Source organism: Phytophthora ramorum, assembly GCF_020800215.1.
Source record: "Phytophthora ramorum isolate Pr-102 chromosome Unknown Phyram_PR-102_s0006, whole genome shotgun sequence".
NCBI lineage: Eukaryota > Oomycota > Peronosporomycetes > Peronosporales > Peronosporaceae > Phytophthora > Phytophthora ramorum.
In genome coordinates, this window is record NW_027150652.1 from 2,903,191 (window position 1) to 2,928,583 (window position 25,393).

Genomic DNA, 25,393 nt, shown 5'->3' on the forward strand with positions numbered 1-25,393 from the left:
CCCCACGACGAACGCGGCATTGCGACTAAGGACAAGCATCTCACGACGAACAAGAGTCATGGTGCTCGCCACGAAACCCTGTTGGAACTCAGGGATGCCATCCATGTACGTGTGTGAACATTTCACTGCGCTCGCATCCATTGGCGTCTCCAGTTGTTGCAGCTTCCGTTGATGGATCGAAGACCCCGAAAACACTGCCGCGAATTGCTCCACAGTACGGGGAGCTCCTTGATGTGAAGGCGGCGTTTGGTACCGAACTTGCTCGTCGGTGCCCAGATCCAGCAAAAAGTCTGCGAAGTCGCGTCCTGGCGGGCAGTAGAAGCCGAGAGATTCAAAGTATCCTCGAGCCTCTTTCACGGGACCGTGGTAAGCCACACGCCCACCCATCATCAGCAATAAATCGTCAAACAGTTCAAAGACCTCAGGGGCTGGCTGCAACAGTGCAGCAACAACCGTTTGGCCGAAGGAGTGAGCACGACCGCGCAGCGTGGAAACGATGTCGAAGGCTGCAGCACTGTCGAGCCCCGTGGTGATGCTGTCCAAGAACAGCGCGAGCTTGAACCCGACCAGCATTTCACCAGTCGTGACGCGCTTGCACTCCCCACCAGACACACCGCGCTGCAAGTTACCGCCGATGATCGTACTTGCGCAGTGCTGCAGGCCAAGCAGCTCCAAGGTGATCTGCGGCAGGTGACGCAGGAGTGAGCGTGCTGTCGCCTGTGCGTCTGCGTTGTCCTCTGCCCTTGCTGCATGACTCAGCAGCTCGCTGACGTGCTTCTCAAAGTACGCGGTGCTGCACGTGTGCGCGAACTCGTGCGTCTCACGCACCGTGAGCGTGGACAAGTGCAAGTCTTGCTGCGGCACGTAAGCTGCAAACTGCGGTAAGCGGCGCGCCAGTGATTCACGAGACTCATCGTTGTACCGCACGTCGCCTTCAACGGTGATGCCTCCTCTTTCGACGGGGAACCGACCGCTCAGCAATTGTAGCAGCGACGACTTCCCCGATCCCGGCTGACCCAGTACCAGCGTCATGGTGCCCGGTTTAAAGACACCCGAGACGTCTCGGAGAAGGTACTGGTTGGTGTCCTGGCCACCTCGCTTCAAGATTGATAGACACTTGGTCACCGCTCGACAAAACACGGTCGGCAGCGTCGGCAGCTCCGAAATGGCTGCACCCGTTGCGTCGTCATGAACGGCGGGTGTCGCCACCGAAAGCGAGAGACTGTGCAGTCGGATTTCCATCCGAGGAAGCGCCTGCCCTGCAGCGAGACGGAACTGGTGCGCCACGAACCGGTGGAACGCGTCGGGGCCTGTAGCCAGGAACGCGCTTGCCGAGGTGTCGGGGACCGGTTCTGGTTCATGTTCACCGCTTGGCTTGTCACTGTCTCCGCCACTCGCCATATTGAAGATCGGACTGCAAACTCGGCGGTAATTTCGAAAGTGATGGAAGGACGTGCTGGAAGATCGAAAGCCCAGCAGTCGATGGGTGGACTCCGACGCAAAGTCTCCGCTACAACTGCAGCGATTTCATGTTTTGTCAGCGGCAAAAGGCATAAACACGAATAAAAAGGCACAAACTGGAAACTGGATCAACGGACTTCAAGTACCTGGTGAATAACTCGTGCAGCCGGCTGTATCTCTGTCCATTATCTTCCAACTGCCGCACACTGCTCGCGTTCCCTGAAAACATCGTACACAACATGGAAAATAGTGGAGCCTGCACATCTGCGTCGGGGGTTGCGGGGCCGCCTTAACAACTGCAGACGCATTCGAGTAGAAAGTCCTTCATTGGTAGCGCGACTTACTTCGTCAGCGCATTAGCTGCGCGACAACTCTACGGGGCCTTTTCGCTCGTCTTGTCCTTGGCCACCTTGTCCGATTCCTTCTTCTCGTCCTTCTTCTCCGTAAAGCCTACCTCCTCCGACTCTTTGTACTTAATCTTGTTGTTCACCAGGTTGTGCAGCGCGATCGTACAGCGGATGAGCGACGACAAGTAGATCACCTGCAGGAAGAAAAGTAACACAGCAAACGTCAACAACCTCCTCACGCCCACCTCTCCCGTAGCTTCCACGTACAAAGTGCATGTCGTTGGTCTTCATGAACATGGAGCGCACGAGCTCCTCGACGTTCAGATTGGGCAGCAGGTTGAAGATGGTCTGCATGTTGTAGATGATCTGGTGGTTGGGCGGCAGTCGTCCGGCCACGACGTTCTCGAGATACGTCTTCATCTCCTCTAGCCGCTCCTTGAGGCCGTTGAGCGCCGTCATCTTGTGCTTCACCTGGCCGGCCAGCGAGCTCACGGACGGGTCGTTGATGTCGCGCAGCAGGTGCTCGACGCCGACCTCCTCGGCCTCGTAAGCTCCGACGGTGGACGTGATGTGCTTGAAGACGCGCTTGATGGCCTTGCCGTCCTCCTCCACCTCCTCCACAGAGCCATAGGCCGTGGTAGGCAGGCCCTCCACACTAGGACGCACGTCGCAGATGACCAGCACCGGGTTGGGACAGTAGCGGCGGAACAGGTCGTCGATGTCCAGGTCGGCCTTGCGGATCTTGGGGCCCGAGCTGTAGAAGCCCACGATCCGCTCCTTGGCGTTGATCTTCTTGAACATCTGGTACATGTTCTCCAGGAAGTCGTGGTCCAGGTACCAAATCCCGGGGTTGCGCAGGTCCTCGTCGAAGGGAACAGCGAACGAGTTGGTGATGTCGCACTTGCCGTGGAACGTTGAGCCCAGCAACACGCCTACCACGCGTTTGCTCGTGTCGCGCGCCACGCGGTTGTAGTGGTCCACGATGCTCAACAGCACCAGCGGGTGCGTCACCACCTCCTCGGGCAGCTGTAATTTGCTGTGCGTCGGCACCGTCGTCTCCGTCTTCTCGGCCGCCATTATCACCGATATCTTCCACTTTACGAGCAGCTCCGGATAAAAATCTTCCCCCTCTGAAGTAAGTATAAGGTGGTGCACACTAATTGAAAAGTGGTTTAATTAAGTACCACAACGAAGTGTTAGTGTACGGATACACAGCTTGCAGTTCCGACGTCATTGACGATGCCTGCGACCTCCTCGACGGTGCGCGCCATCTACCGCTGCCTGCTGCGCGACGCGCGCGAGCTGCAGCGCACGCCGCACTTCAACGTCCGCCGCGGACTGCAGCTGGAGCAGTGGGGCAACGGTGGCTTCGTGGAGCCGCTATCGGAGAAGAGCGATGACGCGAAGGTGCTCACATCGCTCGAGGAGTTCCAGCGGCTGCGGGACAATGCGCTACGCATGGGATCGCCCAGTGTGGACGTCGCCAAGAGCATCCGATTGGCATTCCGAGATAATTCGCAGCTGAACGACCCTAAGGTGACAAGTAAAGGAGTTGTGGGGGTGGAGGAGTGAAGAGCTGACGACGGTCTCTTTTGTAGGTTGTGAGTGCGAAATTGGACGAAGCAATTGAGTGCGTGCAGCTGCAGTTAGCAAAGGAGGTGAATTGGGTTCTGATGTTTGTGTGCCATTGGATTTTGATGTTGCAGAGCGTTGGGCGAATTGTCGGAGCAGCTTTTGCTGGCTCAATGCTCGAGTGGTAGGCGTGCTGTTTGGACTTAGATGGGTTGCGGTTGTTTATGAGTGGAGTTTTCTGTTGCTGCTGCAGTGACTGTGACAAACGGCGTCCGTATTGAGGCCACGAGCAAGTACGTGGAGAGCCACAGTGACCCGGCCACCAACACCTACCGGTTCGCGTACCGGGTAGCCATCACCAACCAAAGTACGGGTTCTTGCGATCTTGCTGCCCTGAGCTATGAAACTCATTTCTCGTGGTGTGAATGTGCTCTACATGTAGACACGGATAGCTCAGTCCAGATTCTAGGACGCCAGTACACGTTCGAGAGCGAGAAGGGCCAGCGGATCGCGTTGCCGCGGAACTCGCCAGGCGTTGTGGGTGCTACGCCGGTGCTGGCGCCGGGCCAGACGTTTGAGTACGCGAGCGGAGTGGACATCGACGCCCCGCGCGGATCTGTCACGGGCTGTCTACATGCTTTGCGAAAGACGGAGGAGCAGGACGACGACGGAGATACCTTTGACGCGCTCGTGTCCAAGTTCGCTCTTCTGGCGCCGTCGGCGAACTAGCAACAGGTGCGACTGATGAGCTCGCCCCATAGACGAACGCGCGCAGTGCAAGCAGCGAGATGATTTGCTTCAGTGCTGCAAAGTCGCGAGGCGCGACTAAGCCGAAGCAGAAACATGAAATGTGCAACCCGTTGTCGACGATGATCTTTCCCATCATCGCGGCACCGCGAAGTGGTTGCTGCGGTGCCGTGGCCTGTGAAAACCGTAGGCCTGTGTCAATGCTGAGGCATTGCCTGCAGCACGAGAACACGAAGAAGTACTTGTATGGATCGTGCGCTGCTCCTATGGTAATGAAACTGAGACCTAGTGACCCGCTCTCGGATCGAAGACTTTGTACACAACTTCTCCCCTGGCCTCAGAGAGCTTAGATGCACTGCAGACAACGTCGAGCTGTTGCTTTCATGCACCTCCACACTCGTATCTTTGCTCCTTCCATCCACCAAGCGTGTTGCTTACTCGACCAGCGCGTGGTACGTCGGGTAGTACATCTTAGACGCGACGAAGTCCTCTAGCGTCGCACCGCGGCGGATCGTCGGCCGCAAGCCAGCGACGTCCTCCTCGATGGCAGTCTCGCAGACCGCCGTAGCCACCTTGAGCGACACGTCACGGATGTTCTCCACGGACGGGAACACCTGGCCGTTCGCAATCTCCTCCGGGGTCATGCACTGCGACAGCGCCTTGGCGGCCGAGTAGAGCATGCCATCCGTCACACGGTTCGCCTGAATAACCGACGCCGCCAGACCCACACCCGGGAAGATGAACATGTTGTTGCACTGGCTGATGTTGTACTGCGTGCCCTTGTACATCACGGGCGGGAACGGGCTGCCGCTGGCGAAGACGCACTTGCCCTTGGTCCACTCGTAGGCCTGCTCGGCCGTGCACTCCGCCACAGACGTGGGGTTCGACAGCGGGAAGACAATCGGGTGCTCCGTGTGCTTGGCCATCTCCTCGACAGCCTCCTGCGTGAAGGCGCCAGCAGCAGCACTCAGACCCATGAGCATCGTGGGCTTGGCTTGCCTGATCACATCGACGAGGCTCGTCTTGTCGGCGATATCCTTGCGAGAGAAGAACTGCTGGCCCGAGTTCAGCGAGTCGCGGGACTCACCAAGCAGACCATGCTGGTCGATAATGTAGAATCGCTCGCGAGCCTCCTCAGCCGTCATGCCCTCACGCAGCATACCCTGCAGCAGCGTGGTCGCCACACCTAGCCCAGCACTACCGGCACCAAGAATGGCAATACGCTGTTCCTTCAGCGGGATCTTGACACGCTCGCAAGCGCTCAGAGCGCCCGCCAGCACCGTAGCGCCTGTTCCCTGGATGTCATCGTTGAAGCAGAGCTGCTTCAGGCGGTACGCGTTCAGCACGTCCGCGGCGTGTTCGCTCGAGAAATCCTCGAACTGCACCAGCACCTTGGGCCAACGGTGACGCACAGCGCGCATGAACTCGTCCACCATGGACCAGAACGCCTCGCCCGTGAGACGCGGCTGCTGCACACCGAGGTAGTATGGGTCCTCAAGGAGCTTCTTGTTGTTGGTACCCGTGTCCAGCATCACCGGGAGAACCTTGCGCGGGTCAATACCACCGGCAGCCGTGTACAGCGCCAGCTTACCAATAGGGATGCCCATACCGTTGGCGCCGAGGTCTCCGAGACCCAGGATACGACTGCCGTCGGTGACCACGATCACCTCCACATCGTCGCAGGGCCAGTTGTGCACCATGGCGCCGAACTGACTGCGGTCGCGTGTGCTGAAGAACATACCACGCGGGCGGCGGAACAAATGGCCGAACTTCTGACACACCAGACCGACCGTCGGGGTGTACACGACGGGGGCTAAAGTTGAAGTTAGCCAGACACAACTGTCAGCCGCAGCTACACTCAATTAACAATGCGATAGCAGCATGAATACGCACCCATCTCCTTCATGTGCTTGATTAGAAGACGGAAGAAGAGCGTCTCGTTACGGTCGTGCAGGTCCGTGAGGAAGCGGCTCTTGCTGAGCGGGTCCTTCTCCTGCGAGAAAGTCTCGTACAGCTTGGTGAGCTGCGCCTCCACCGAGAGGCGGCGCGGCGGCACCAAACCACGCAGACCTGGTGTGCATCAACACAGACAAGCAATGCAGACAAGCAACGCAAAGTGAAGCCAGGTTAGATGGAGCTCGGGTGCATGTAGCAAAGCGTGCACACAGCATTGTACCGAGGCGGTCGCGCTCGACGTGCGGGAAACCCGTGCCCTTGTTGTAGAGCGGGTCGTGGACGATGTTGAGCCCCTTGAGGCCCGTCTTGATGGGCGGGTTGTACTTCCGCAGCGTCGTGAGATACGTGTCGAGCATGTCGTGCTCGGAGCCCGAGGGCTCGCTGGCCTCGTCGTCCTCCTCGTGGTCCTGGGTGGAGATGGGCGTCGATAGGAAGCGCGCGTGAGCCGCGGCGGCCTGCAGGGAGCGTTTTTGGGTGCGTAATTGGCGCGCCAGCATCGTGCAGGACGGACGTGGAGAAAACTGAACTTGGCTGCTTGGTCGCGGATTGCCGAATGAGACCAAGCAGACCGTCCAACAGTGTGTCAGCCTCGCGACGTTTATGTACGCCACACCAAGTATCCTGTTGAAGTCGCCCGCTATTGGTCGGCGACAACCAGCTGCGATGGGAAGCTAAAGCTGTCTCGGCTCTGTCCGAGTCCGATCGCACGCTCGAGACGTAGGAACGAAGCTGGCGTCGACTTGTCAGGATAAATTGTGAACTTGAGGGTTGTTGCGAAGCAGCGGCGCAATTCACCGACCGATCACGTGCCAGTGATTTACCGGTAGTGTCAAGGAATCTTTGGCACAGGAAAACAGCGAAGAAGCGGTTTGCAATTCTCCTTTGCAGCGAGGAGAGACTGCTCGTTCAACTTGACTTGAGCCTCAAGAGCAGCAACGACTGCACACACCACACAGCGCCCGTGGCGATTTGCCAGCTATTAGTCGCAGCACGGCGTTTTTATTCGCGACCTCGACGCTGTGCCAGGCAGCAACGCGTCAGATGCTCATTGCCACCAATTGCCGGAGCGATTCACTGCCGCTAGTCCTTGTCAGCGGGATGAGTGCAGCGATCACCACCAGTCAGCAGCAATGACTCCACTGCCGCCACCAACGCTGCCCGAGCTGATTAGAGCTGAAAGCGCAGCAGCTCGATCACCGACGCGCACATCCAAACACGCCCAGGCTAACACTCACCTAAATGGGCATCTGCTTTATGTGCACGACATCAACTGTGTTGTTAACACCATATACAGGTGCACCACACAACAAGTTTACAATTCCACATTTATGCGAAATGTGGGCGGGGGCTTAAATCACAAAAGCGGCATAGTGAGTCCAAGTAGTTGAGCCTCGCGTCATCCGCACTTAACCCATCCGTTCAGCCAAAAAAAAATCCTCTCTTCACTCATTTGGCAACAAGCAGCTTGAAGGAAAAGATCACGAGCGACACCCACAGCATGGCGACCGACAGCGCGTTCACGGAGGCCGGTACGAAGGCGGGCCTGGAGGCCTGGCGCATCGAGGATCTGCAGCCCGTGCGTGTGGCAGCCGCCGACCAGCACAAGCTGCACAGCGGCGACAGCTACATCTTCCTCAAGACCAGCGAGGCGACGACGTACGAGCGCACGACGCTGCCCCCGCAATACAATGGCTAACTCTCATATGTTGCAATCTTTCTGCTGCAATTGACAGCGGACTCACGTGGCACATCCACTTCTGGCTGGGCAAGGACACGTCGGCGGACGAGAGCGGCGTGGCCGCCTACAAGACGGTGGAGCTTGACGACGCGCTCAACGGCGTGCCCGTGCAGCACCGCGAGTGCGAGGGCCACGAGTCGGTGCGTATAGACACTTTCCTTCTCTCTGGAAATATGCTCTGACGTGGCAGTTGTGGCTTTTGTAGGACCTGTTCCTGTCGTACTTCAAGGCCACAGGTCTGCAGTACCTGGAGGGAGGCGTGGCCAGCGGCTTCAATGAGGTCAAGCGCGACGAGTACGTGACGCGTCTATACCGCATCAAGGGCAAGCGCACAGTGCGCGTGCAGCAGGTGCCGCTGCAGAGCTCGTCGCTGACAGTGGACGACGCCTACGTACTCGACGCTGGTCTGGAGCTCTACGTGTACGCCGGCAAGGAGGCCAACCGACTGGAGAAGGCTAAGGCGCTCGAGTTTGTAAGCAAGACCAGGGAAGCTCGTGGTGGCCGTGCCAACGTCACGTTTATTGATGAGGAGCCGGAGGACGAGGCCTTCTGGGCGATTCTTGGAGGCTTTGCGACTGTGACACGCTCGGCCGAGTCGGACGAACACCACGAGAACGCTGCCAAGAAGAGCACAATGGTTCTGCGCGTGAGCGGGTCCACGGACGAGAACCTGCAGGTTGCGGACGTGACCCCGTCGTCGGGTGTGCTTACGAAGGACATTCTGAAGACCGAGGATGTGTTTATCATCGACGTCGGCAACGAGGTGTTCGTGTGGGTAGGCAAGACTGCCTCCGAGAGCGAGCGCAAGAACGCTCTGACTGTTGCGGTGCACTACCTAAAGAAGGAGGGCCGTCCGTCCCACACGCCTATCACCCGCGTTGTGGAGGAGGGCGAGACCCCGGTGTTCACGGCGCTGTTTAAGGCGTGGACTGAGCCTAAGGTGCTTGAGTTCGGCTTTCAGCCTAGCCAGGGCGTTGCCAAGATGCAAACCGACAAGGAAGTGGACGTTAAGACGTTGCTGAAGGCGGCCTCTCAGTCGGAGGAGGACATTGGCGTGGACCCGAATGGCGACGGCCAGCACGAGGTCACGGTGTGGCGTATTGAGGACCTTGAGAAGGTTCAAGTGCCGAAGGAGCAGTACGGTCACTTCTACGATGGTGACAGCTACATTGTGCTGCATGTGGTGACTCCCTCGAGTGGCAAGCCAACGCAGGTGATTTACTTCTGGCAGGGACGCTCGTCCACGACGGATGAGAAGGCTGCGTCTGCTCTGCTGTCCACCTTCTTGGATGACAGCTTGGGCGGCTCCCCTGTCCAGGTCCGTGTCGTGCAAGGCAAGGAGCCGGCACACTTCCGCGCTCTGTTCAAGGGTACGATGATTGTGCACGCTGGTGGCAAGGCTAGTGGCTTTGCCAACCGCGAAGATGAAGACTCGTACGACACGGACGGTGTTTCCTTGTATCAGATCAAGGGAACCAACGCCAAGAACACCCTGGCGGCGCAGGTGGACGAGAAGGCCTCGAGCCTTACTTCTGGCGACTGCTTTGTCCTGGTGACCCCCAGCAAGGTCTATGAGTGGCAGGGGGCTGGAAGCAGCGCTGCTGAGCGCGAGGTTGCGTCCAGCATTGCTTCGATCCTGAAGAAGAGCCGCGAGACCGAGATCATTGAGGAGGGCAGCGAATCGGACGAGTTCTGGGAGTTCCTTGGTGGCAAGGGCGAGTACGCTAAGGTGAAATCGACTTTTGAGGCCCCCCATGAGCCCCGCCTGTTCCAGTGCTCGAACACGTACGGGTACTTTGACGCGCGCGAGATATTCAACTTCGCCCAGGATGACCTCAACACGGATGACGTGTTCCTGCTGGATACGTACACGAGTTTGTACGTGTGGATCGGCTGCGGTGCCAATGAGCCCGAGAGACGCGAGGCCATGGCTCTTGCTGAGAAGTATCTGGCGGTTGCCAAGAGCGACGGCCGTGGTGAGGGTACCACCATTGTGGCGGTGCACTGCAACAACGAGCCGCTCATGTTCACGAGCAACTTCCTGGCATGGGACAGCGAGTTCTTCACGAAGAACGAGTTCCTGGACCCTTACAAGACCCGGCTCCAGAAGCTGAAGGAGGAGAAGGAGAAGAACGCCCCCAAGGACCTTCCTGGTACGATCACTAACGAGGACATTCGTGAGAAGGAGACGCCAGCGCCCGCTCCGGTAGCGGCGAGAGCGATCCCCGTTCTGCCGACGGAGGCGCCGGTCCCCAAGGCCGCACCTATTTCTCCGAAGGCCACCCCCAAGGCCACGCCAATCTCTCCGAAGGCTGCCCCTGTGTCCCCTAAAGCTGCCCCTGCCGCCACTCCTGCTTCTCCCGCTAAGGCCACTGGCCGTGCGGGCGAAACTTTCACGTTTGAGCAGCTGAAGGCTGGCGTCGAGGGCATCGATATCACTTCGAAGGAGGTAAGCTGTGGCTGCAGAAACTTGTAGTTTGTCGGGACTCTCACACCTTTAACTTGTTTCCTTTCACAGATCTACCTCTCGGACGCCGAGTTCCAGACCTTACTGGAAATGAACAGGGCCGAGTTCGCGCAGCTCCCCAAGTGGAAGCAGCAGGCCAAGAAGAAGGACGTCGGCCTCTTCTAAGCTGCTCGTCCGAAGCGACACAAGTGCGAGCCTCGATCCCTCGGTCCATCCTGCCCGCACTGCGATGTGAAAAGTTCTACCCTTTCATGAAAATGAAGTAACGAAATACTACATGCAACTTCATCATGCCATTTACCATGCGACGCAACAACACTGCGGGGCCATACTGAACGCAAATGAACTTTCGAGCACTTTTATCAGAACGCCATGTCGTCGTCAGTGACGCAGCAGCTGGGCCCAAAGCTCGCGCCTTTCACGCCCAGCGGCGACGGAGTGCTCGAGCACGCGCTGGACCTGCTGGCGCTCTCCAGCGACGACGTGCTCTTCGATTTGGGCTGCGGCGACGCGCGGATCCTGGTGCACGCAGCCGAACAGACCGGGGCTCGGTGAGGCGGCAGAAAGAATTGATTCAAGATCCTACGGATTTCTAAGCCGTTTGCTGTGTGGATCTGCTGCAGGTGTGTCGGCGTCGAGTACAATGAGGACCTGGTGAAACGAGCGCAAGCACGCGTCGAGGTGACACGCGGACGTCCGCTATGCGGCTGTCAACTGCTGATCAAGTGGCTTTTTGTGGTGCAACAATTGCAGGAGCACGGAGTGGGGGATCTGGTGGATGTTCGGCATGGTGACGCACTGGAAGTGGACCTCACATCGGCTACGGCGTTGTTCCTGTACCTTGTTCCTCAGGTGAGTGAGGTTCGAGGCGATGTTGAAGTGGGTGGCTTTGCTAACCGATGCGTCTTTGGCGGCAGGGGATCAAAATGCTGCTGCCGAAGTACTACATGTTGCTTTCCTCGTGTGTAGGTCTTGTGCAGTAGGTTTGACCACTTTGCTACTTTGGTTGCGATGGACAGATTGGAAGAAGCACGGCGACTACGTGTACGCATCGTGACGTATGTGTTCTCCGTCCCAGGCTGGAAACCCGACGACCAGCGCAACTACAAAGGCACCAAAGTAAGCTAGTCCGTAGCTGTGTTATCATGTCTGGATCTGACACCTCGCCATCGTCTATTGCTGCCAGGTCTACCTGTACAATTCTCCCCCCGAGCAATAAACCTGCAAAAACATCCACGTTAATTGAAGTCACTCGAGCTTGCAACGCCCAAACTCCGCAGCGGTCAACAGTTTTCCGAGCCACATAGTCTGCCATCGATCGTTCATTTTGTTTCTGTTGATTCTGCCAGCTCCAAAGAGTATCATCACCACTTCACTGCTTCTCCTTGAGGTCCCAGCCACGAGCGACCTTCAGCTGCAGCAGCTTAGAACTGACGGTTCTTCATCTCCTCCTGGATGGCGATGGCCGACGAGTACGAGTTGGCAGCGTACGTGGCGAAGTTCTGGTCCTTGGAGTGCGTGGTCACGATGTACTGGCGAGGAACCTCTGGGAAGCCCTCGGGGCTCGTGTACTGGTGGTGGCGGTGGAAGCCTGCCTTCTTGTGGCCAGGCAGGTCGTCTTCCAGCCGCCACTTGGCGCCCTCGGCCAGCGTGGACAGGTGCGCCTGCAGAGACACGCGCATGAGTGGGCCACTGCAGCAAAGAAGAAGAGGATAATACGCACCAGAGTCTCCTCCTCGCCCTTGAACTTGGGCGCCATGAGATTCGCGATGAACTCGCCGACCGGGTTGCTCGCCATCTTTGTCCTGCGTTTACTTGCGAATTCTGCACCGCTCGTCCAAGCTTTACTACGTTTTAGAGGCTTTCTGGGGGTACAGTAATTCATATAGGGTTTGACAAGTTTGTATCCATGGCTCTATTTTTGTGTGACACGAAATTTGTCTTCATGGCTACCTCGCTATTGAAGATGTTCGCGGCAGCTTTTAGTCCCAGGCGGACGAGCCGCCGAAGCCCACGTCCGGCGTGAAGTTGAGCTGCGTGAGATCCACTGGCTTGGCCTGCGCGTTCTTGCTCTTTTTGGGCTTCTTGAACTGCTTCACGGCCACCACGCCGCTCCCAATTTCCTTGGGCTGTCGCTGATCCTTCTTTTTGTCCTTCCGCTTCTTCTCCTTCTTCTCAACCTTTGCGTCAGCTTTGTCTTCTGGCTTGGATGCAGGCTCCACCTCCATTGGGGTAGGATCACTGGACTCGTCCTGCTTCTTGTGGCGCTTCGCCTTCTTTTTCTCGGGCTCCGGAGAAGCAGTAACCTCCTCCACCGGCTTGTCGCTCTTGTGTTTCTTCTTGTGAGACTTCTTCTCCTTCTTAACTGGTTTCTCCACATCTTCGTTGTTCTCCTCCGCTGTAGATTTCTTCTCCTTCTTAGCTGGCTTCTCCGTGTCGTCGTTGTTCTCCTCCGCTGTAGACTCCGTCTTGGACTTCTTGGAGTCCTCATCGCGCTTCCGCTTTCCTCCGGCAGCCTTTTTCGTCTTGTCCGAGGGTTCCGGCTTCTTGTGCTTGAGCTTCTTCTCTTCCTTTGGTGGCGCAACGTACCCGTGCACACGCTTGTCCAGCACGCGCGCGGCATCACGCACCACCAGATTCGGGAACAGCCGCTTCATCTTGAAGTTGTACTGCTTGTGCTTGGCGTCGAGGCGCTTCGCTTCCTTAATCTGCTGCTTCTCCTCCTCAGAAATGTCAGCCTTCTTGCTCGAGGCCTTGCGCTTCTTTTTGTCATCCTCGCTATCACTCTCGCCATCCTCGTTGTTGCTGTCGTTATCACTGCCCTCATCGCTGCTGCTGTCGCTGTCCTCCTTGGCGGCAGTTTCCAGCTTCTTTCCAACGATGGGGTTACCAATCAAATTGAGCTGCCGCAGGTTCTCAAGAGAGCTAAGCGCCTCCAGACCTGCCCAGTCATCGATCTGGTTGTGACTCAACTCCAGCACCTTCAGGTTCTCTGCAAAAGAAAGTAACCCAGTCAGATATCATCCACCCAAACCTCTAGAATCAAGAGTCTTGGCCAGCAGTTGTTCCACTTACTCAACTGCGCCAGGTGCGCCGGGATCTTCTTGATCTGGTTGTGCGAAAGTCGAAGCTCCGTGATCTCCGACAACTGACTCAGGTTCGGGATCTCCTCCAGCAAGTTGTGCGAGCTGCGGCAGCCGACACCAAAAACCGTAAGCCCACCGCACCGCAACAAACTCAACAAAATCCCACCCACTCACATGGAAATCTTCTTGAGACTCGGGAGTCCGTCCACCACACGCTGCGGGATCTCCGTGATGCGGTTGTTGCTCACAATGAGCGAGTTGAGCTCCTGTCCACACAAGAAACGCCACCATTAGCCCAAACCAACCACAAACAGCTCCAGATACGCCACGCACCGGCAGCTTGGGCACCCAGTCCAGTGCAGAGATAGAGTTGTTGTTGAGCACGAGCGCCTTGAGCGTGCGAACGTTGCGCAGCACCTCGAACGGGATGCGGGTCACGTGGTTCTCGGCGGCATTGAGGATCACGAGCTTCTTGAGGTGCTGGATCTCCGCCAGCCCGTCGCCGCTCAGCTTGTTGTCCGTGAGCTTGAGCATCGTCACACGCGGCACGGACTTGAGCTGCGAGAGCTTGGACAGCTTGTTGCGGCTCAGGTCCAGCTTGGTGGCGTTCTCCAGGCCCTCGAGGCTCACGATCGTCTCGATGCCGCGGCCCGTGAGGTCGATCTGCTGCCCATCGCGCTTGGAGATCTCGTCGCGGAACTGCGCCAGCTTCTCGGCCGTCAGCTTCTTGATGCGGCGCTTGCCGTCCACCTGCGGCTGCGCCATGGCTGCTGCTGTTGTTGCTGTAACTTGACTGGTTTGCCAGCCACTAGTCACTCAAACGAGGCGGGCGACATATTGATAGTGACATCTACTGCCATCATTTACTGACATTGGTGCTGCACCATCAGTTGAGGATGACTGCGAGTCGCTTTCAGGAGCAGCGTAGGAGCGTCAACTTCACGCTGCTGCACTTGAGGTCTATCGACTGCTTTTATTTGACGACAGAGCAGTACTGATCAGACCCAAGCACCCCAGTAAGCGACAATGTCGGAGGTGTTGCTCTTTGGCGCAGGAATGGAGGGAGGCATTGAAAAAGAGCTGAACCAAAGTCGAAGGTTTGTCTTACATTTCATCGTTTACGGAGGAACGCCGTCTCATTGTGGATCAACGCAACCGCTATGCTGGTGCGTGTGTACTATAGTACTGGTATCGTAGCTTGTCGTAGCTTGCGGACGACTTCAACGTCGAAGTTGGTCGTAACTTGGCACAGCCGTCCGTCTGTATGCTTCTTGGTGACGAACTGAGTCAAGACTATACCGTGCTGTCACGTTGCCGCATGCGTACCATCGCGGACACCAGCGATTGCAGCACCTAGAGGGTTTGCACTCGATGCACCTCGAACGAAGCGACGATTGTCCGAGACAAGGCGCTTGATGCGTGACTGGGCACGTAACAGATTGCCAGTCTCGATCGATTAGAGCACCGTGATTAGGATCGGTCGGTGCTGCCTGCAATTCTGACGACGTATCCTGCAGCGAATGGAGCCATCGCGTAAAGTCACCAAGCGCTTCGTAGGATAGCCGAGTGCGGCGGCAGCTGCAGCAAGACGTAGCGCTTTTGCCGAGGTGCTCGCTTGACAGCTTCAACGTCATTACCAGCGCCAAAGTGACCGTTGCTTCGGGCTGCACTGTCCAACGAGCGTGAGCTTTGGGCACCGGTCGAAGAGCACACAGCCTCACGTGAGCCATAATCGTCGCCGAGCCCTACACCGTAGAGCACGGGAGTGATGGCAAGGGCGTGACCATCCGGGTGCTTGCACAGCGCGATCATCTCTTGCCGTGGTGGGTCCGACACCGAACCATTGAACCAAATTGCAGGGCAACGCACGTTACATGTTCCCCAACTGTATCGGAAGTACCTACTCGCCGAGGACAGTCCAGCGTGGCGGCGTTCCATCGCGGCCAGGAAGCGTCACTTGAGTTAGAAGCAGCACCGAGGCGGAGCAGGAAACGGCGACTACTGTGACGGTCTCGGCGTTTCCCGACCCAAACCGTACTTCTACATAGAGAGAGCCGAGCGGGTCGCCCGATTGCCTCTCCACGCTGTCTGTCGTCGTCGGATCCGGAGATAGCGACTACAGCAACAGCAACAGCAACAACAACAGCGCCGAGCTCTCGCACACCTCACGCGGGCTAAAAGTGGACAGCAACCGCTGCACCGCCTGCATTCTCCTCACCAAGCTGTCGGATCAGCCGACGAGGCGGCGGACGATGTCAGCGGTGGCCAAGCACCACCAACGCAGCCAAGCCTCTTGTCTCTTGCACGCGTTCCCATCAGATTGGCCCAAGCTGTTTGCGCCCTGGCCGCGCTTCTCCGTCCAGACGGCGACCACTTGAGCTCATACAGACTCTGCACACACAGCCAAGGTGTCCGCTCCGCGTCTGAAATGGCGAACGATGGGCAACACCTAACCGTAGGGGAGCGCGGCGAGGCAACGACAGGCGCTAGGCAAAGCCGGGCGGCGCGTCCGCGCGCGGCCGTCGTCACAACTCACTTGAGCTCTTGACGACCAGCGCGCGCGTCTTGGTGCCGACAGACTCGCTACGACAGACGCGGCCGTTTCGTCGCCTCTCCGAGCTCTTCCACACCGCAAACGCGACTCACGCAGCAGCAGCTTGATCACGCCAAGTCTCATTTGCCAACTCCTCCACAGCTCCAATGATGGTCGAGCCGCGCTACACGTCCGTCATGCGCAGCACGCGCAGCGGCAACTACTACAACGTGCCGATCTCGGCCGACGCCGCGCCCGAGATGACCACCTTCTCCAGCTACGACGGCTTCGAGTACGAGGCCGTAGCCGCCGCCTGGGGCACCTCCACCATGCGCCGGCTGCCGGCCGTGGCCAAGCGCCGCGACCTCAACGCTGCGCTGGACGGCGTCGCGCCCTCCAAGGACCCGCACACCTTCCAGCCGGCCTTCGCCTTCGACCTCAACAAACTCGTGGCCTCGCTCACCAAGGGCTCGGCCGGCTCGAGCCACAACTCGTCCTTCACCTCCACGCGCAGCGGCGTGGCCGAGCCCATGGCTGAACCCGCGCCAGAGAACTCGCGGATACCCGTCATGCCCGTTGAGCCCGCCACGCGACAGCGTGGCCGACGTGGCGCGCTCTCGGGCGAGGAAGAGCTCACGCGCGCGTACGCAGCCCCACCGAACAGCATCATCACGTACAGTCTCAACAAGCGCAAGCAGAAGCGGCTGGCCGCCAAGGCGCTGGCCGCCGCGTCCGTCAACGGGCCCAACTTCGAGGTGTCCGTAGCCGACGCCGGCAACGAGCACCAGCCACAGTACGTGCCGCGCTACGTGCCCGAGTACCAGTCCGACGTCATGCCGACGCGCAACCGCGAGCTCTCGTTGGATCAGCAGAGCTACGCGCTATAAGATGGACAAGTTGCGTCCGTCCCTAGTCAGGTCCCTAATTATTTAGCATGTGAATGCGTCCGAGATTAACGTAATGAACGCAGCCAGCGGTAGCTGCGGGTTTCCCTATCCATCTCTGTAGCTTCACCTGACGCCGTCTGTAATGGGCCAGCATCATCACTCTTTGATCTTCCACAGCTTAAGCAGTTTACCGAAGGGAGAAACGGCCGCCGCCCCAAGGCAGAGAGAATAAGAGGAGCCATGGGCCAAGGACAGAGCTCCATCCCCACGACCGAGGTGGCCGCGCTCGTAGAGCTGTACGACGCGCTGGGCGGCGACCGCTGGCGCCGTCGAGACGGCTGGAAGCAGCCTACGCGCGACCCGGAGCAGTGGTTCGGCGTCGAGGTGGCCATGGGCCACGTCGTGGCCCTCGAGCTGCCGGCCAACGAGCTCAGCGGCTGCTTGCCGGCCGCCAGCCTCGCGCAGTTGCCGCAGCTCCGCGTGCTGGACCTATCCAAGAACCAGCTCCGCGGCGAGCTGCCGGCCGAGCTCGGAGCGCTCGCGGAGCTCAAGCGGCTCGACGTAAGCTGCAACGACCTGACAGGCGCCGTTCCGCGCCAGCTGGGCGACTGCGGCCACCTGCAGGAGCTCAATCTGTACCAGAACGCGCTGTCCGGCACGGTGCCCAAGCAGCTCGGTCAACTCCAGAGCCTGCGCACGCTGCAGCTCCAGCACAACAACTTGTGCGGCGCGCTGCCAGACGCGCTGTGCGAGCTCGCGCAGCTCTCCAAGTTCAGTGTGCGCGGCAACTGCCTCACGGGCCACATTCCGGCCGACATCGGCCGCTTGCAGGCGCTCGTCTTCCTGTCGCTGCGGAATAACGAGCTCACGGGCAACATCCCGCCGTCGCTCGGCTGCTGCAAGGCGCTCGAGTTCCTCAACTTGTCCAGCAACCAGCTCAGCGGCCCCATCCCCGAGACGCTGGGCGAGCTCGAAGACCTCGAGTATCTCTACCTGTTCGACAACGCACTCGAAGGCCGCGTGCCCGGGAGCATCGCGCGGCTCAAGTTCCTCAAGGAGTCCGACTTCCGTGACAACCGGCTGCGCGGCGAGCTGCCCAACTTCCTGGACGGCTGCTCCAGCCTCGAAGCGGTCATGACCAAGTGGAAGAACCGCAAGGCCAGCTACCGCCACGCCATCCTGGGAGACCCCATGCCCAGCCCAGACACGCCGCCCACGTCATCGCACCAGTTCTTGCAGACACTGGAAGACCAGCCGTCCAACTCGTCCGCGGCGTTCCTGACGCAGAGTTTCGACCACAAAGGAAGCAGCGACGAAGGCCTGGGCGACGGGGCACCCGAGGATGACCCCGGCAACAACTCGCACCTGGTCGCCGAGTTTTCGCGGAAACGCGTCTACCAGCTTCCAGACGCCCTCCAGGTGTCTGCGCAGTGATGGGGATGTCTGCTTGCCTCTGTGTATTTCTTATAAGGGCTCTGCTGATTGATGCATTTCATCTTTCTCGTTTTCTCTCTCGTTATAGTCTAGCGCCTTCAATCTGCAAACTTCTTCGCCGTTTAGCTCAGTTTTGATTTTGTTAGCAAGGGATGAAGTGGGTGGTCTGCGTGGTCGTTGGTGGCGGGTCTCTTCTTAGCGTGGACATCAATGAGGCCAAGACAATCGGCGAGCTGAAGAAGTTGATCAAAGAGAAGGACCCGGCGATCATTCGGTGCTCTGCTGAAGCGTTGACGCTCTACGTCGCGAAGAAGGGCAACCACTGGCTGGAGGTGAAGGATTATGATCTTGAGCAGTTGAAGCGAGGCGAACTCCCGGAAGGAATCCAAGACGTCATGAAGGAGAAGGAAATGGATCCGGACAGCAGCGTCGGGAGCTCTGAATTTGGGTTTCCAGATGCAAATGACACTGAAGACGGCGCCTTCCACGTTGTCGTGGATGCTCGCATAGCTACGCCTGCTGCTGTAAGTGAAGAAGCTACTACCACAGAGCCTAACGAAGTTCTTGGGACCAAGCGCAAGCGATATGCCCACGCGGAAATGAATAAAGAGATGGCGCACAGGGTTCTCCAAGACTTGCACATCGAGATGAAGCTGTCACCCTCAATCGCTGCTACTGCTGAAGAGCAAGCTCCTATTGATGAGTTTGAATGGGAATGCGCTAGCGAACAAAGTGGCCAAACTGTCACCGAAACGCAGCAGCGAGAGCGATACCACGCGTACTTGGAGCAACATCTTGGCAATGTACTCGAGAAGACGGATTTATGCGTGTTTGGCGTGGAAGAACAAGAAGATGTCCTCAACGTTGGTTTACCAGGCTACAACCTGAATCTTGCTGGACGCACTGATGTCCTCATTCTAAATTCTATCGTCAAGGAGGAACCAGACGCTTTGGCGTACATGCAGGACGTACGAATGCTTGTCGAGGTGGAGAGAGCAATTGAAGAGAACTCGGTGTTCCAGGCAATGTCGGAGCTCATTGCATTGGATCTTCTCTCAAACGATCTGGTGATGGCGCTGCTGACCAATTTGACAGACGTTTGGCATTTCTTCTGGGTTTCCGACAGAATCAACGGCAACCAAGTTACCATCGAGCATGCCGTCGTCTCGAAGCCAGGCGCAGCATTCGAGATCATTAGGTCGCTACTTTCCCAACCGTCAGACACCGATGTCGCTGAGATCAGTCTTCCGTGCTTTCAAGAACCTGTAAAGCGTCGTAAGCTCGATGCCATGCTGCCGTATATCCGCAGTGACAATCTTTCGATCCTGAAGGAATACTATGATACCGCGAGTGTGTCGGGCCCCGATATTGAATTGGCCCGAGCGACAGGTAACCGGATCGTCCAAAACATGCCTGCCTTCCGTAAATATGCGTGATGAAACACCCGGTCGGACACTCAATCTTCAGTGTGACCCCACTTAGGCACAACAATACCTATTTGCATTTATTTCATGACGTCTGCGTGAGTAGCATCTCGTTCGTTTAATGAAGGACGTTCGACATCCATGATGCTCCTGATTGGAGCTACTGTTTCTCATGCGATGGCGTCTTCATCGGCCCACGAACTTTATTTCCGTGGGCTTCAGACACCATACTCGGGGACCTCACCACCACCACCGCCACCGCTCAGGGTGGGCAGGTGAACGCCACCAAGTAAACAATTGACAGCTTCCTTTTCTTTTGCTTCATTTGTGTAAGTATTGAGATAGTGTGGTACCTTATTATCAAACGATGACCGACCGAGCATTGCAACACGACAGCCAAACAATAACAGCGGATCGGTCGGTAGGTAGACAAAATATGAAGAAACGTACACGTGATCAAACGATTGATTAAGTAAAACTAATAATCGATTGGCCACAGCACAGGTCTCGAATACTCGTGGGTTAGCCATCTAGCATCAACGATTTCTGCACCACCAATACGAGTTATACTCCTACCGTCGAGGCAGCTAGCCTTGACCAATGTTCACACTCTTCTGTCGCGCAAAACACCGACACAACTTCACCCTCCCGATCATACAGTATTCAGTCCAGCAACGATGAACCCCATGCCTCTAAGATTCTTCTTCCAGTACGTGCATTCGTATTGAAGAGATACCTTCGTTCATCACGTATTGCACACACTTCGAAGTACATCTTACAACTGTCCTCGTTGCAACTTGACTATCGCTGGTGTCAACCATGGAGTATTTTCTTTTTCTTGCCTTTTTTTCACTGCAATAGACGTTACTAACATGGCATTGTACAGGGGCTCCTCGGTTGCTGGGAAACGACATCTCCGTTTCTGATGGAAGCCTGGGTAGTTTGGAAAGCTGGTAGCTGTACATACCAAATCTGCGGGCCTTAATGGCCTTGCGATTGTGCTCGTCGATCACGTCCAGAATTTTTTCACAGAAGAATAGACATTCACCTCGGATGTAGTGTCCTCATCGTTGGTAAAGCTGGAAAAGCTAGATCTCTCGCCAAGCCTTTCTCCATACGACATTTTCCCAAAGTGAAAAGGTAAATTTCGTCAATTCTCGCCCAAAGGAACTTGAGTGCTGCGGCACTTTCACAACAAGCGCAGAATGTTGAGCTTTCCCGAGGCTGGCCAGCTTGGCTGATGGTCTCAGTGCCTTCCGATATCTTTCGTCAACACGGACTATGTCGTTAGAATACACTTGGTACGCCAACATGAGTGTTTATAATGAATCTCCACTTGTTGAAAACTGCACCCCGTAGATGCTCAACAGAGTTCAGCTCAGTGAGAGGAACTGTATCTGCGGCCGTTAATGCAGTACCATCGCAGTCAACCAGCTTGAACCAGACTCGAGGCACTTCCACAACGAGCGCGCTTGTCGCTGAAGTACCTAAATCATTTAAAGTAGTCGACGCCTTCAGACATTTGTGCATGTTTTGTACTTCCTGTTTGCTTCGCAGTTCCCGGAATCTTTGAGATCAGACGCGGGGAATTCGAAGAATAATGCGAGAGCCTTTGAGCTTGTCGTGCACTGCCTCGAGGAAATTGGCAACCATTTCATTCTTCAACTCGACAGAAGTCGCTGGAGTCAACGCTGCTCCATCCGAGTTCACCAACTGGAACCACACCACCTTCCTCTTCTCAGCCATTGACTTCATCCCCACGCTGCAAATTCGCGAATGAGCAACTTACCATAATCCTCAAGATTTCAAGGTCCGAGCAATCTCGATTGAAAGGTTGACTCGATGGGGCATCTTTCAAGTTGTCAGCGGACCAAAATTTAAGTACTGACGCAACCCGGATGCAACACAATGCCTAGGACAGTTTTCTGCAGCTTCCCACCAAGTTCCTCTTGTCACGTGAGTTCATGTGGCGCATTCCTAGTATGTTATGTCTCTAAACTGTTACTACATTGCACTCAGCAACGCGGTTTACAGTAGTAAAGACGCCTTGGCCCGAAAGTAGCTTAAGTCTAGCGTAGCTGCATCTTTTAGTGGCCCATGATATGTTCCGCCACCTAGCACAAATAGTTTGCCGGCTTCAGTGAGAATACTGGAGTGCCATGCACGAGGAGTCAACGCTCGATCACTCGAAAGAGGAACCCTGAGCCATCGAGAGATACTGATGTCAAGCATGTACACGCTGGCGTCCTCGGAATCAGCAGTACGCCCGCCAACGATGAAGATAAACTCTTTCACAACATGAACAGTGTGGTAAGACCGCGGAGATGGAATATCCCCTGAGCACTCTAGCAGCGTCCAGCAATTCTGCTGCAGGTCGAACACCCAGACATCATTCATTCTTTCGTCGTTGAGCTGACCATTTCCACCGAAGACAACAAGTCGAGGTCCCAGACTTTCTGTACCCTGCAGCAAGCACATTGAATGACCATCCCGTGCAGCAGGCCAATTACCCACACCTCTTTGCTCTTCACAAGCGTGTTCTTCGTCCCAAACAATCGCCCAATGTACCGTCGTGTCATTGGGAGCACTACTCCGTTCTGATGAGCACCGCAATATCAGCAATTGATCGCTCACCCCTTGCTTTGTTCGACCACCAAAAATGTACACGGCTCGACTGCCACTTTCTTCCACAACCGATACGGCTGCGTGCCCCGAGCGAGGAGCAGGAATCTCTTTCGGGTCCTGAAAACAACGTGGTAACTCCCATCGGAACCCTCGAGGTGACGCTGGAACGAGCAAGTGCACGTTGGAGTCTTCACCCCGCGACGACACCCCGCCGTACACGCAGTAGCACTCGTTTGCCCTGTTACCGATGGCGGATGTCGAGTGCCACGCCCGTGACGACGGCGCTCCCGTGCCTTGAGTTGGCACCGTATCCCAGCTCGAGTCGTCATCCTCGTCCAGCACGAAAACATCAGGTTTTTGCTCCCGCACAGCTCGTCCGCCAAAGAGGTAGATGCGTCCGCCCGCTCCTTGGAAAAGGGTGTGCCCATTCACCGCGGTAGGGCCCGGATTGCCTCGCACAGCATGCTTTGCCCACCCTTCACGTACAGAAAATATCACCGCGGCACGAATAGCAGCTCCACGCAGGTCTGCACTAACTGCATCCCCACTTTGCTGCAACTCCATCGCAGTGTCCACAACATATTGCAGCTTCGCTCGGCACTCCTTATTGCGCGGCTCAAACTCGAGTGCCCCAACAAGGTCAGCCACTGCACATTCATACTGCTGCAGAGCCATATACGCTGCCGCTCGACGCATAAACGGCTGCAACAAAAACAACAGTTAGAACCTCCATGAAGGAGCCACAAAAGGAAGAAGCAGAGCAGGGTACCTTTATGGTCGGATCCACGTCAATAGCCTTGGAGCAGTCTGCAACTGCACGATCAAACTTTTTTAACTGCAGCACAAAACATAAACAATAGCAAATGGTAAGTATCACAAATATCCCAACATTCTGGAACAGCTTCGGACCTTCAGGTAGGCAGCAGCTCGATTCGAGAGGCACAGGGCGTTGCTCGGGTCCATTTCGATGCATCTGGAAGCATCACCAACACACACAAAAGTGAGCAACCAAATGCTAATGATTGTATTTGTTGATGCAGGCATTTAGAGACCGAGAGTAGGCGGAGACGGCGTCGAGCATGCGGCCCTGGCGGAAAAACGCGTTGCCCTCGTCCTTGGCGGCGGCCGCGAGCTGCTCATCCACTGCGGGTTTGTCGCCTTCTTCGTGTCGCAGTAGTTGTCCATGGCCACTGGCGCTCAGCAGTTCCCGAAGCTGCGTGGCCGAGAGCTGCTGCAGCTCGCGCCGCAGTGACGAGATATCTTCCATCAGTTTTTGACAGGATCCGTAGTGATTTCCCACAATCCGCAGCTTTTGAGCAAACAAACAGTACTCTATTAACTACTACAAATTTGTGACTTTGCTTGATGCGTGGATATCATTGGCTAATTACTAACGTCTATAAGTGGATCAGTTTATTCAACTCTTATTATATCAGTACAATAAGGACTTTCTTCGGCATTTGCGGATTACGGATGGCAGCAAAATCCTGATGATGTCGCGCGAAGGTAACGCGTCCCTTCGGCCGCATTGAAGCCGACTCACAATCAAAACCAGTGACTCGACTACCAAGAGGAAGAGAAGAAGCTTGCGGCATGGACATCGTGTGGGGCCGCTTCCAGGCCGCGTACCCGCGCAAGACGTGCACTGTGATGGACGACGACGCGGGGAAGCTGCGCCAGCCGCTCATGGCCAGCGGCGGTGAAGACGACAGCGGGGACGAGGAGATGGGTGGACTCGTTCCCATGCGGCCGCTCGTGGACGAAGGCGCTGCGGCCCGACGGAAGCGACGGCGCCGCAAGGAGGACGAAGACCTGGGGGAGGTGGCCAGGGGCGTCGCGGTGAGTGTGGAGCCGCTTCAGCTGCTGCGTTCCGTGGGCAAGTGGATGGCGTCGCACTCGGCCGCGGGGAACCTGCTGACGCCTCACAGCCCCAAGAGGTCGCACAGACGCAGGATGGAGAACATGGACGAGGTGTCGGACCGCGCGCTGGCACTGCTGGCCCTGATCACAATCGGCTTCTGCCTGGTGCTGCTGCTCGTGGTGTACGCACAGGCACCATGAAGGAAGAGACGTATCAACTTTATCAGCTAGCAGTGGAGAGCGGCTTCGCTTCGCTGCACATAATGAAATGCCCTTGTTATTGTTTTTTATGCTAGGTGGGAGCAGTCAAGTGCCAATCTTGTTGGTGGTGCGGTGCGTCTTGCTCTTGTTGGTGGACTTGCTGGTTGGTTGTACCTTGAAGGCGCTGGGGCATTTCGATGCTAGTGGACACGAGGAACAGGACGGGTGTCTGGCGGTGCACACGGTTTGGCCGAAGCCCACGACTGCGAGGGACAGCGCGCTCCAGTGTTCGCGCGGGATCCAGTCTTCCAGCTCCTTTCTCGTGTCTTCTGCAGTCTTCGTGGAGGCCCAGCCGAGACGCTGTGCTAGGCGATGCACGTGCGTGTCCACCACGATGCCGTCCACTCGGCCCCAAGCCAGCAACGTGATCACTCGACCGATCTTCGGTCCGATGCCTGGCAGCTCCTGCAGCTCGTTCAACGACTGAGGAATGTCTCCGTGGAACTGCGTGCGGAGAATGGCAGCCACTCGCTTGAGTTGGTGCGCCTTACGGTGGTAAAAGCCCACAGGCTGCAACACCTCACCCAGCTTCTCCTCACTGGTAGCCTTCACCACTGCAATGGTGAGCCCTTCGTCGTTTTCTCCGAGTCCGTGCAGACGCTGCATCGCCGCGTAAGTGATCGGGTCTTGGGTCTGCGAGCTCAGCAGCGCAGCCACCAGCAACTGGAACCGCTCGACCTTGGCGCTGGCCACGCCGGGAGCTACGCACGCGTGAGTCCCGAACTTGTCGATGGGCGTGTCCTTGGCCTTTCGTGCGTCGTAGAGCTCCAGCAACAGCTCCAACCTCCTGTCCCCATGCTCAGTCTTGATGAGCTTGGTCGGGCGGCTGGGAGACGCCTTCGCTTCGCTTCTTGCACGCTTGGCGGAGGGTCTCGCTGACTGCGGCACGGTTGCCTCCACCTTGACGTCTGCGTCGTCGTCCTTACCGGCCGAAGCGAATGCGAAGCGTGTGAATGGATTGCCGCCACTCATCTCGGACGTCCATTAATGGCGAA

General features: G+C 56.9%; 13 protein-coding genes across 13 annotated transcripts; 7 read left to right on the top strand and 6 right to left on the bottom strand.

Moving 5' to 3' along the window:
• Nucleotides 1-1,834: 1,834 nt before the first annotated feature.
• Nucleotides 1,835-2,885, bottom strand: KRP23_7768 (26S proteasome non-ATPase regulatory subunit 7-like protein A; the record flags this gene model as incomplete). The annotated part of the gene is made up of 2 exons (XM_067893125.1): nt 1,835-2,002; nt 2,076-2,885. 2 exons carry the CDS (start codon nt 2,883-2,885, stop codon nt 1,835-1,837), a joined length of 978 nt encoding a protein of 325 aa, XP_067744938.1.
• A 162-nt stretch (nt 2,886-3,047) lies between these two features.
• On the top strand, nt 3,048-4,109 carry KRP23_7769 (Protein ApaG; the record flags this gene model as incomplete). The annotated part of the gene is made up of 5 exons (XM_067893126.1): nt 3,048-3,344; nt 3,407-3,438; nt 3,515-3,564; nt 3,634-3,747; nt 3,823-4,109. The coding sequence occupies 5 exons, from the start codon at nt 3,048-3,050 to the stop codon at nt 4,107-4,109; spliced, it is 780 nt and encodes a 259-aa protein (XP_067744939.1).
• Nucleotides 4,110-4,561: 452 nt separating this feature from the next.
• Nucleotides 4,562-6,580, bottom strand: KRP23_7770 (NADP-dependent malic enzyme; the record flags this gene model as incomplete). The annotated part of the gene is made up of 3 exons (XM_067893127.1): nt 4,562-5,940; nt 6,021-6,197; nt 6,304-6,580. 3 exons carry the CDS (start codon nt 6,578-6,580, stop codon nt 4,562-4,564), a joined length of 1,833 nt encoding a protein of 610 aa, XP_067744940.1.
• A 1,001-nt stretch (nt 6,581-7,581) lies between these two features.
• Nucleotides 7,582-10,453, top strand: KRP23_7771 (Gelsolin, cytoplasmic; the record flags this gene model as incomplete). The annotated part of the gene is made up of 4 exons (XM_067893128.1): nt 7,582-7,739; nt 7,817-7,961; nt 8,027-10,270; nt 10,340-10,453. The coding sequence occupies 4 exons, from the start codon at nt 7,582-7,584 to the stop codon at nt 10,451-10,453; spliced, it is 2,661 nt and encodes an 886-aa protein (XP_067744941.1).
• Nucleotides 10,454-10,660: 207 nt separating this feature from the next.
• On the top strand, nt 10,661-11,507 carry KRP23_7772 (Protein-lysine N-methyltransferase; the record flags this gene model as incomplete). Its single annotated transcript, XM_067893129.1, has 6 exons — nt 10,661-10,839; nt 10,912-10,969; nt 11,042-11,140; nt 11,206-11,228; nt 11,308-11,407; nt 11,475-11,507. The coding sequence occupies 6 exons, from the start codon at nt 10,661-10,663 to the stop codon at nt 11,505-11,507; spliced, it is 492 nt and encodes a 163-aa protein (XP_067744942.1).
• Nucleotides 11,508-11,712: 205 nt separating this feature from the next.
• Nucleotides 11,713-12,086, bottom strand: KRP23_7773 (uncharacterized protein; the record flags this gene model as incomplete). The annotated part of the gene is made up of 2 exons (XM_067893130.1): nt 11,713-11,952; nt 12,012-12,086. The coding sequence occupies 2 exons, from the start codon at nt 12,084-12,086 to the stop codon at nt 11,713-11,715; spliced, it is 315 nt and encodes a 104-aa protein (XP_067744943.1).
• A 184-nt stretch (nt 12,087-12,270) lies between these two features.
• Nucleotides 12,271-14,139, bottom strand: KRP23_7774 (Leucine-rich repeat-containing G-protein coupled receptor 4; the record flags this gene model as incomplete). Its single annotated transcript, XM_067893131.1, has 4 exons — nt 12,271-13,280; nt 13,364-13,476; nt 13,549-13,640; nt 13,708-14,139. 4 exons carry the CDS (start codon nt 14,137-14,139, stop codon nt 12,271-12,273), a joined length of 1,647 nt encoding a protein of 548 aa, XP_067744944.1.
• Nucleotides 14,140-16,074: 1,935 nt separating this feature from the next.
• Nucleotides 16,075-16,794, top strand: KRP23_7775 (uncharacterized protein; the record flags this gene model as incomplete). Its single annotated transcript, XM_067893133.1, has 1 exon — nt 16,075-16,794. The coding sequence occupies one exon, from the start codon at nt 16,075-16,077 to the stop codon at nt 16,792-16,794; it is 720 nt and encodes a 239-aa protein (XP_067744945.1).
• Nucleotides 16,795-17,034: 240 nt separating this feature from the next.
• On the top strand, nt 17,035-18,228 carry KRP23_7776 (LRR receptor-like serine/threonine-protein kinase SIK1; the record flags this gene model as incomplete). Its single annotated transcript, XM_067893134.1, has 1 exon — nt 17,035-18,228. The coding sequence occupies one exon, from the start codon at nt 17,035-17,037 to the stop codon at nt 18,226-18,228; it is 1,194 nt and encodes a 397-aa protein (XP_067744946.1).
• Nucleotides 18,229-18,380: 152 nt separating this feature from the next.
• On the top strand, nt 18,381-19,797 carry KRP23_7777 (Crinkler effector protein 8; the record flags this gene model as incomplete). The annotated part of the gene is made up of 2 exons (XM_067893135.1): nt 18,381-18,752; nt 19,759-19,797. The coding sequence occupies 2 exons, from the start codon at nt 18,381-18,383 to the stop codon at nt 19,795-19,797; spliced, it is 411 nt and encodes a 136-aa protein (XP_067744947.1).
• A 1,883-nt stretch (nt 19,798-21,680) lies between these two features.
• KRP23_7778 (RNA polymerase II-associated protein 3) lies at nt 21,681-23,544 on the bottom strand (the record flags this gene model as incomplete). The annotated part of the gene is made up of 4 exons (XM_067893136.1): nt 21,681-22,979; nt 23,047-23,112; nt 23,187-23,250; nt 23,330-23,544. 4 exons carry the CDS (start codon nt 23,542-23,544, stop codon nt 21,681-21,683), a joined length of 1,644 nt encoding a protein of 547 aa, XP_067744948.1.
• Nucleotides 23,545-23,870: 326 nt separating this feature from the next.
• KRP23_7779 (uncharacterized protein) lies at nt 23,871-24,338 on the top strand (the record flags this gene model as incomplete). The annotated part of the gene is made up of 1 exon (XM_067893137.1): nt 23,871-24,338. The coding sequence occupies one exon, from the start codon at nt 23,871-23,873 to the stop codon at nt 24,336-24,338; it is 468 nt and encodes a 155-aa protein (XP_067744949.1).
• Nucleotides 24,339-24,443: 105 nt separating this feature from the next.
• On the bottom strand, nt 24,444-25,370 carry KRP23_7780 (Endonuclease III-like protein 1; the record flags this gene model as incomplete). The annotated part of the gene is made up of 1 exon (XM_067893138.1): nt 24,444-25,370. One exon carries the CDS (start codon nt 25,368-25,370, stop codon nt 24,444-24,446), a length of 927 nt encoding a protein of 308 aa, XP_067744950.1.
• Nucleotides 25,371-25,393: the final 23 nt, after the last annotated feature.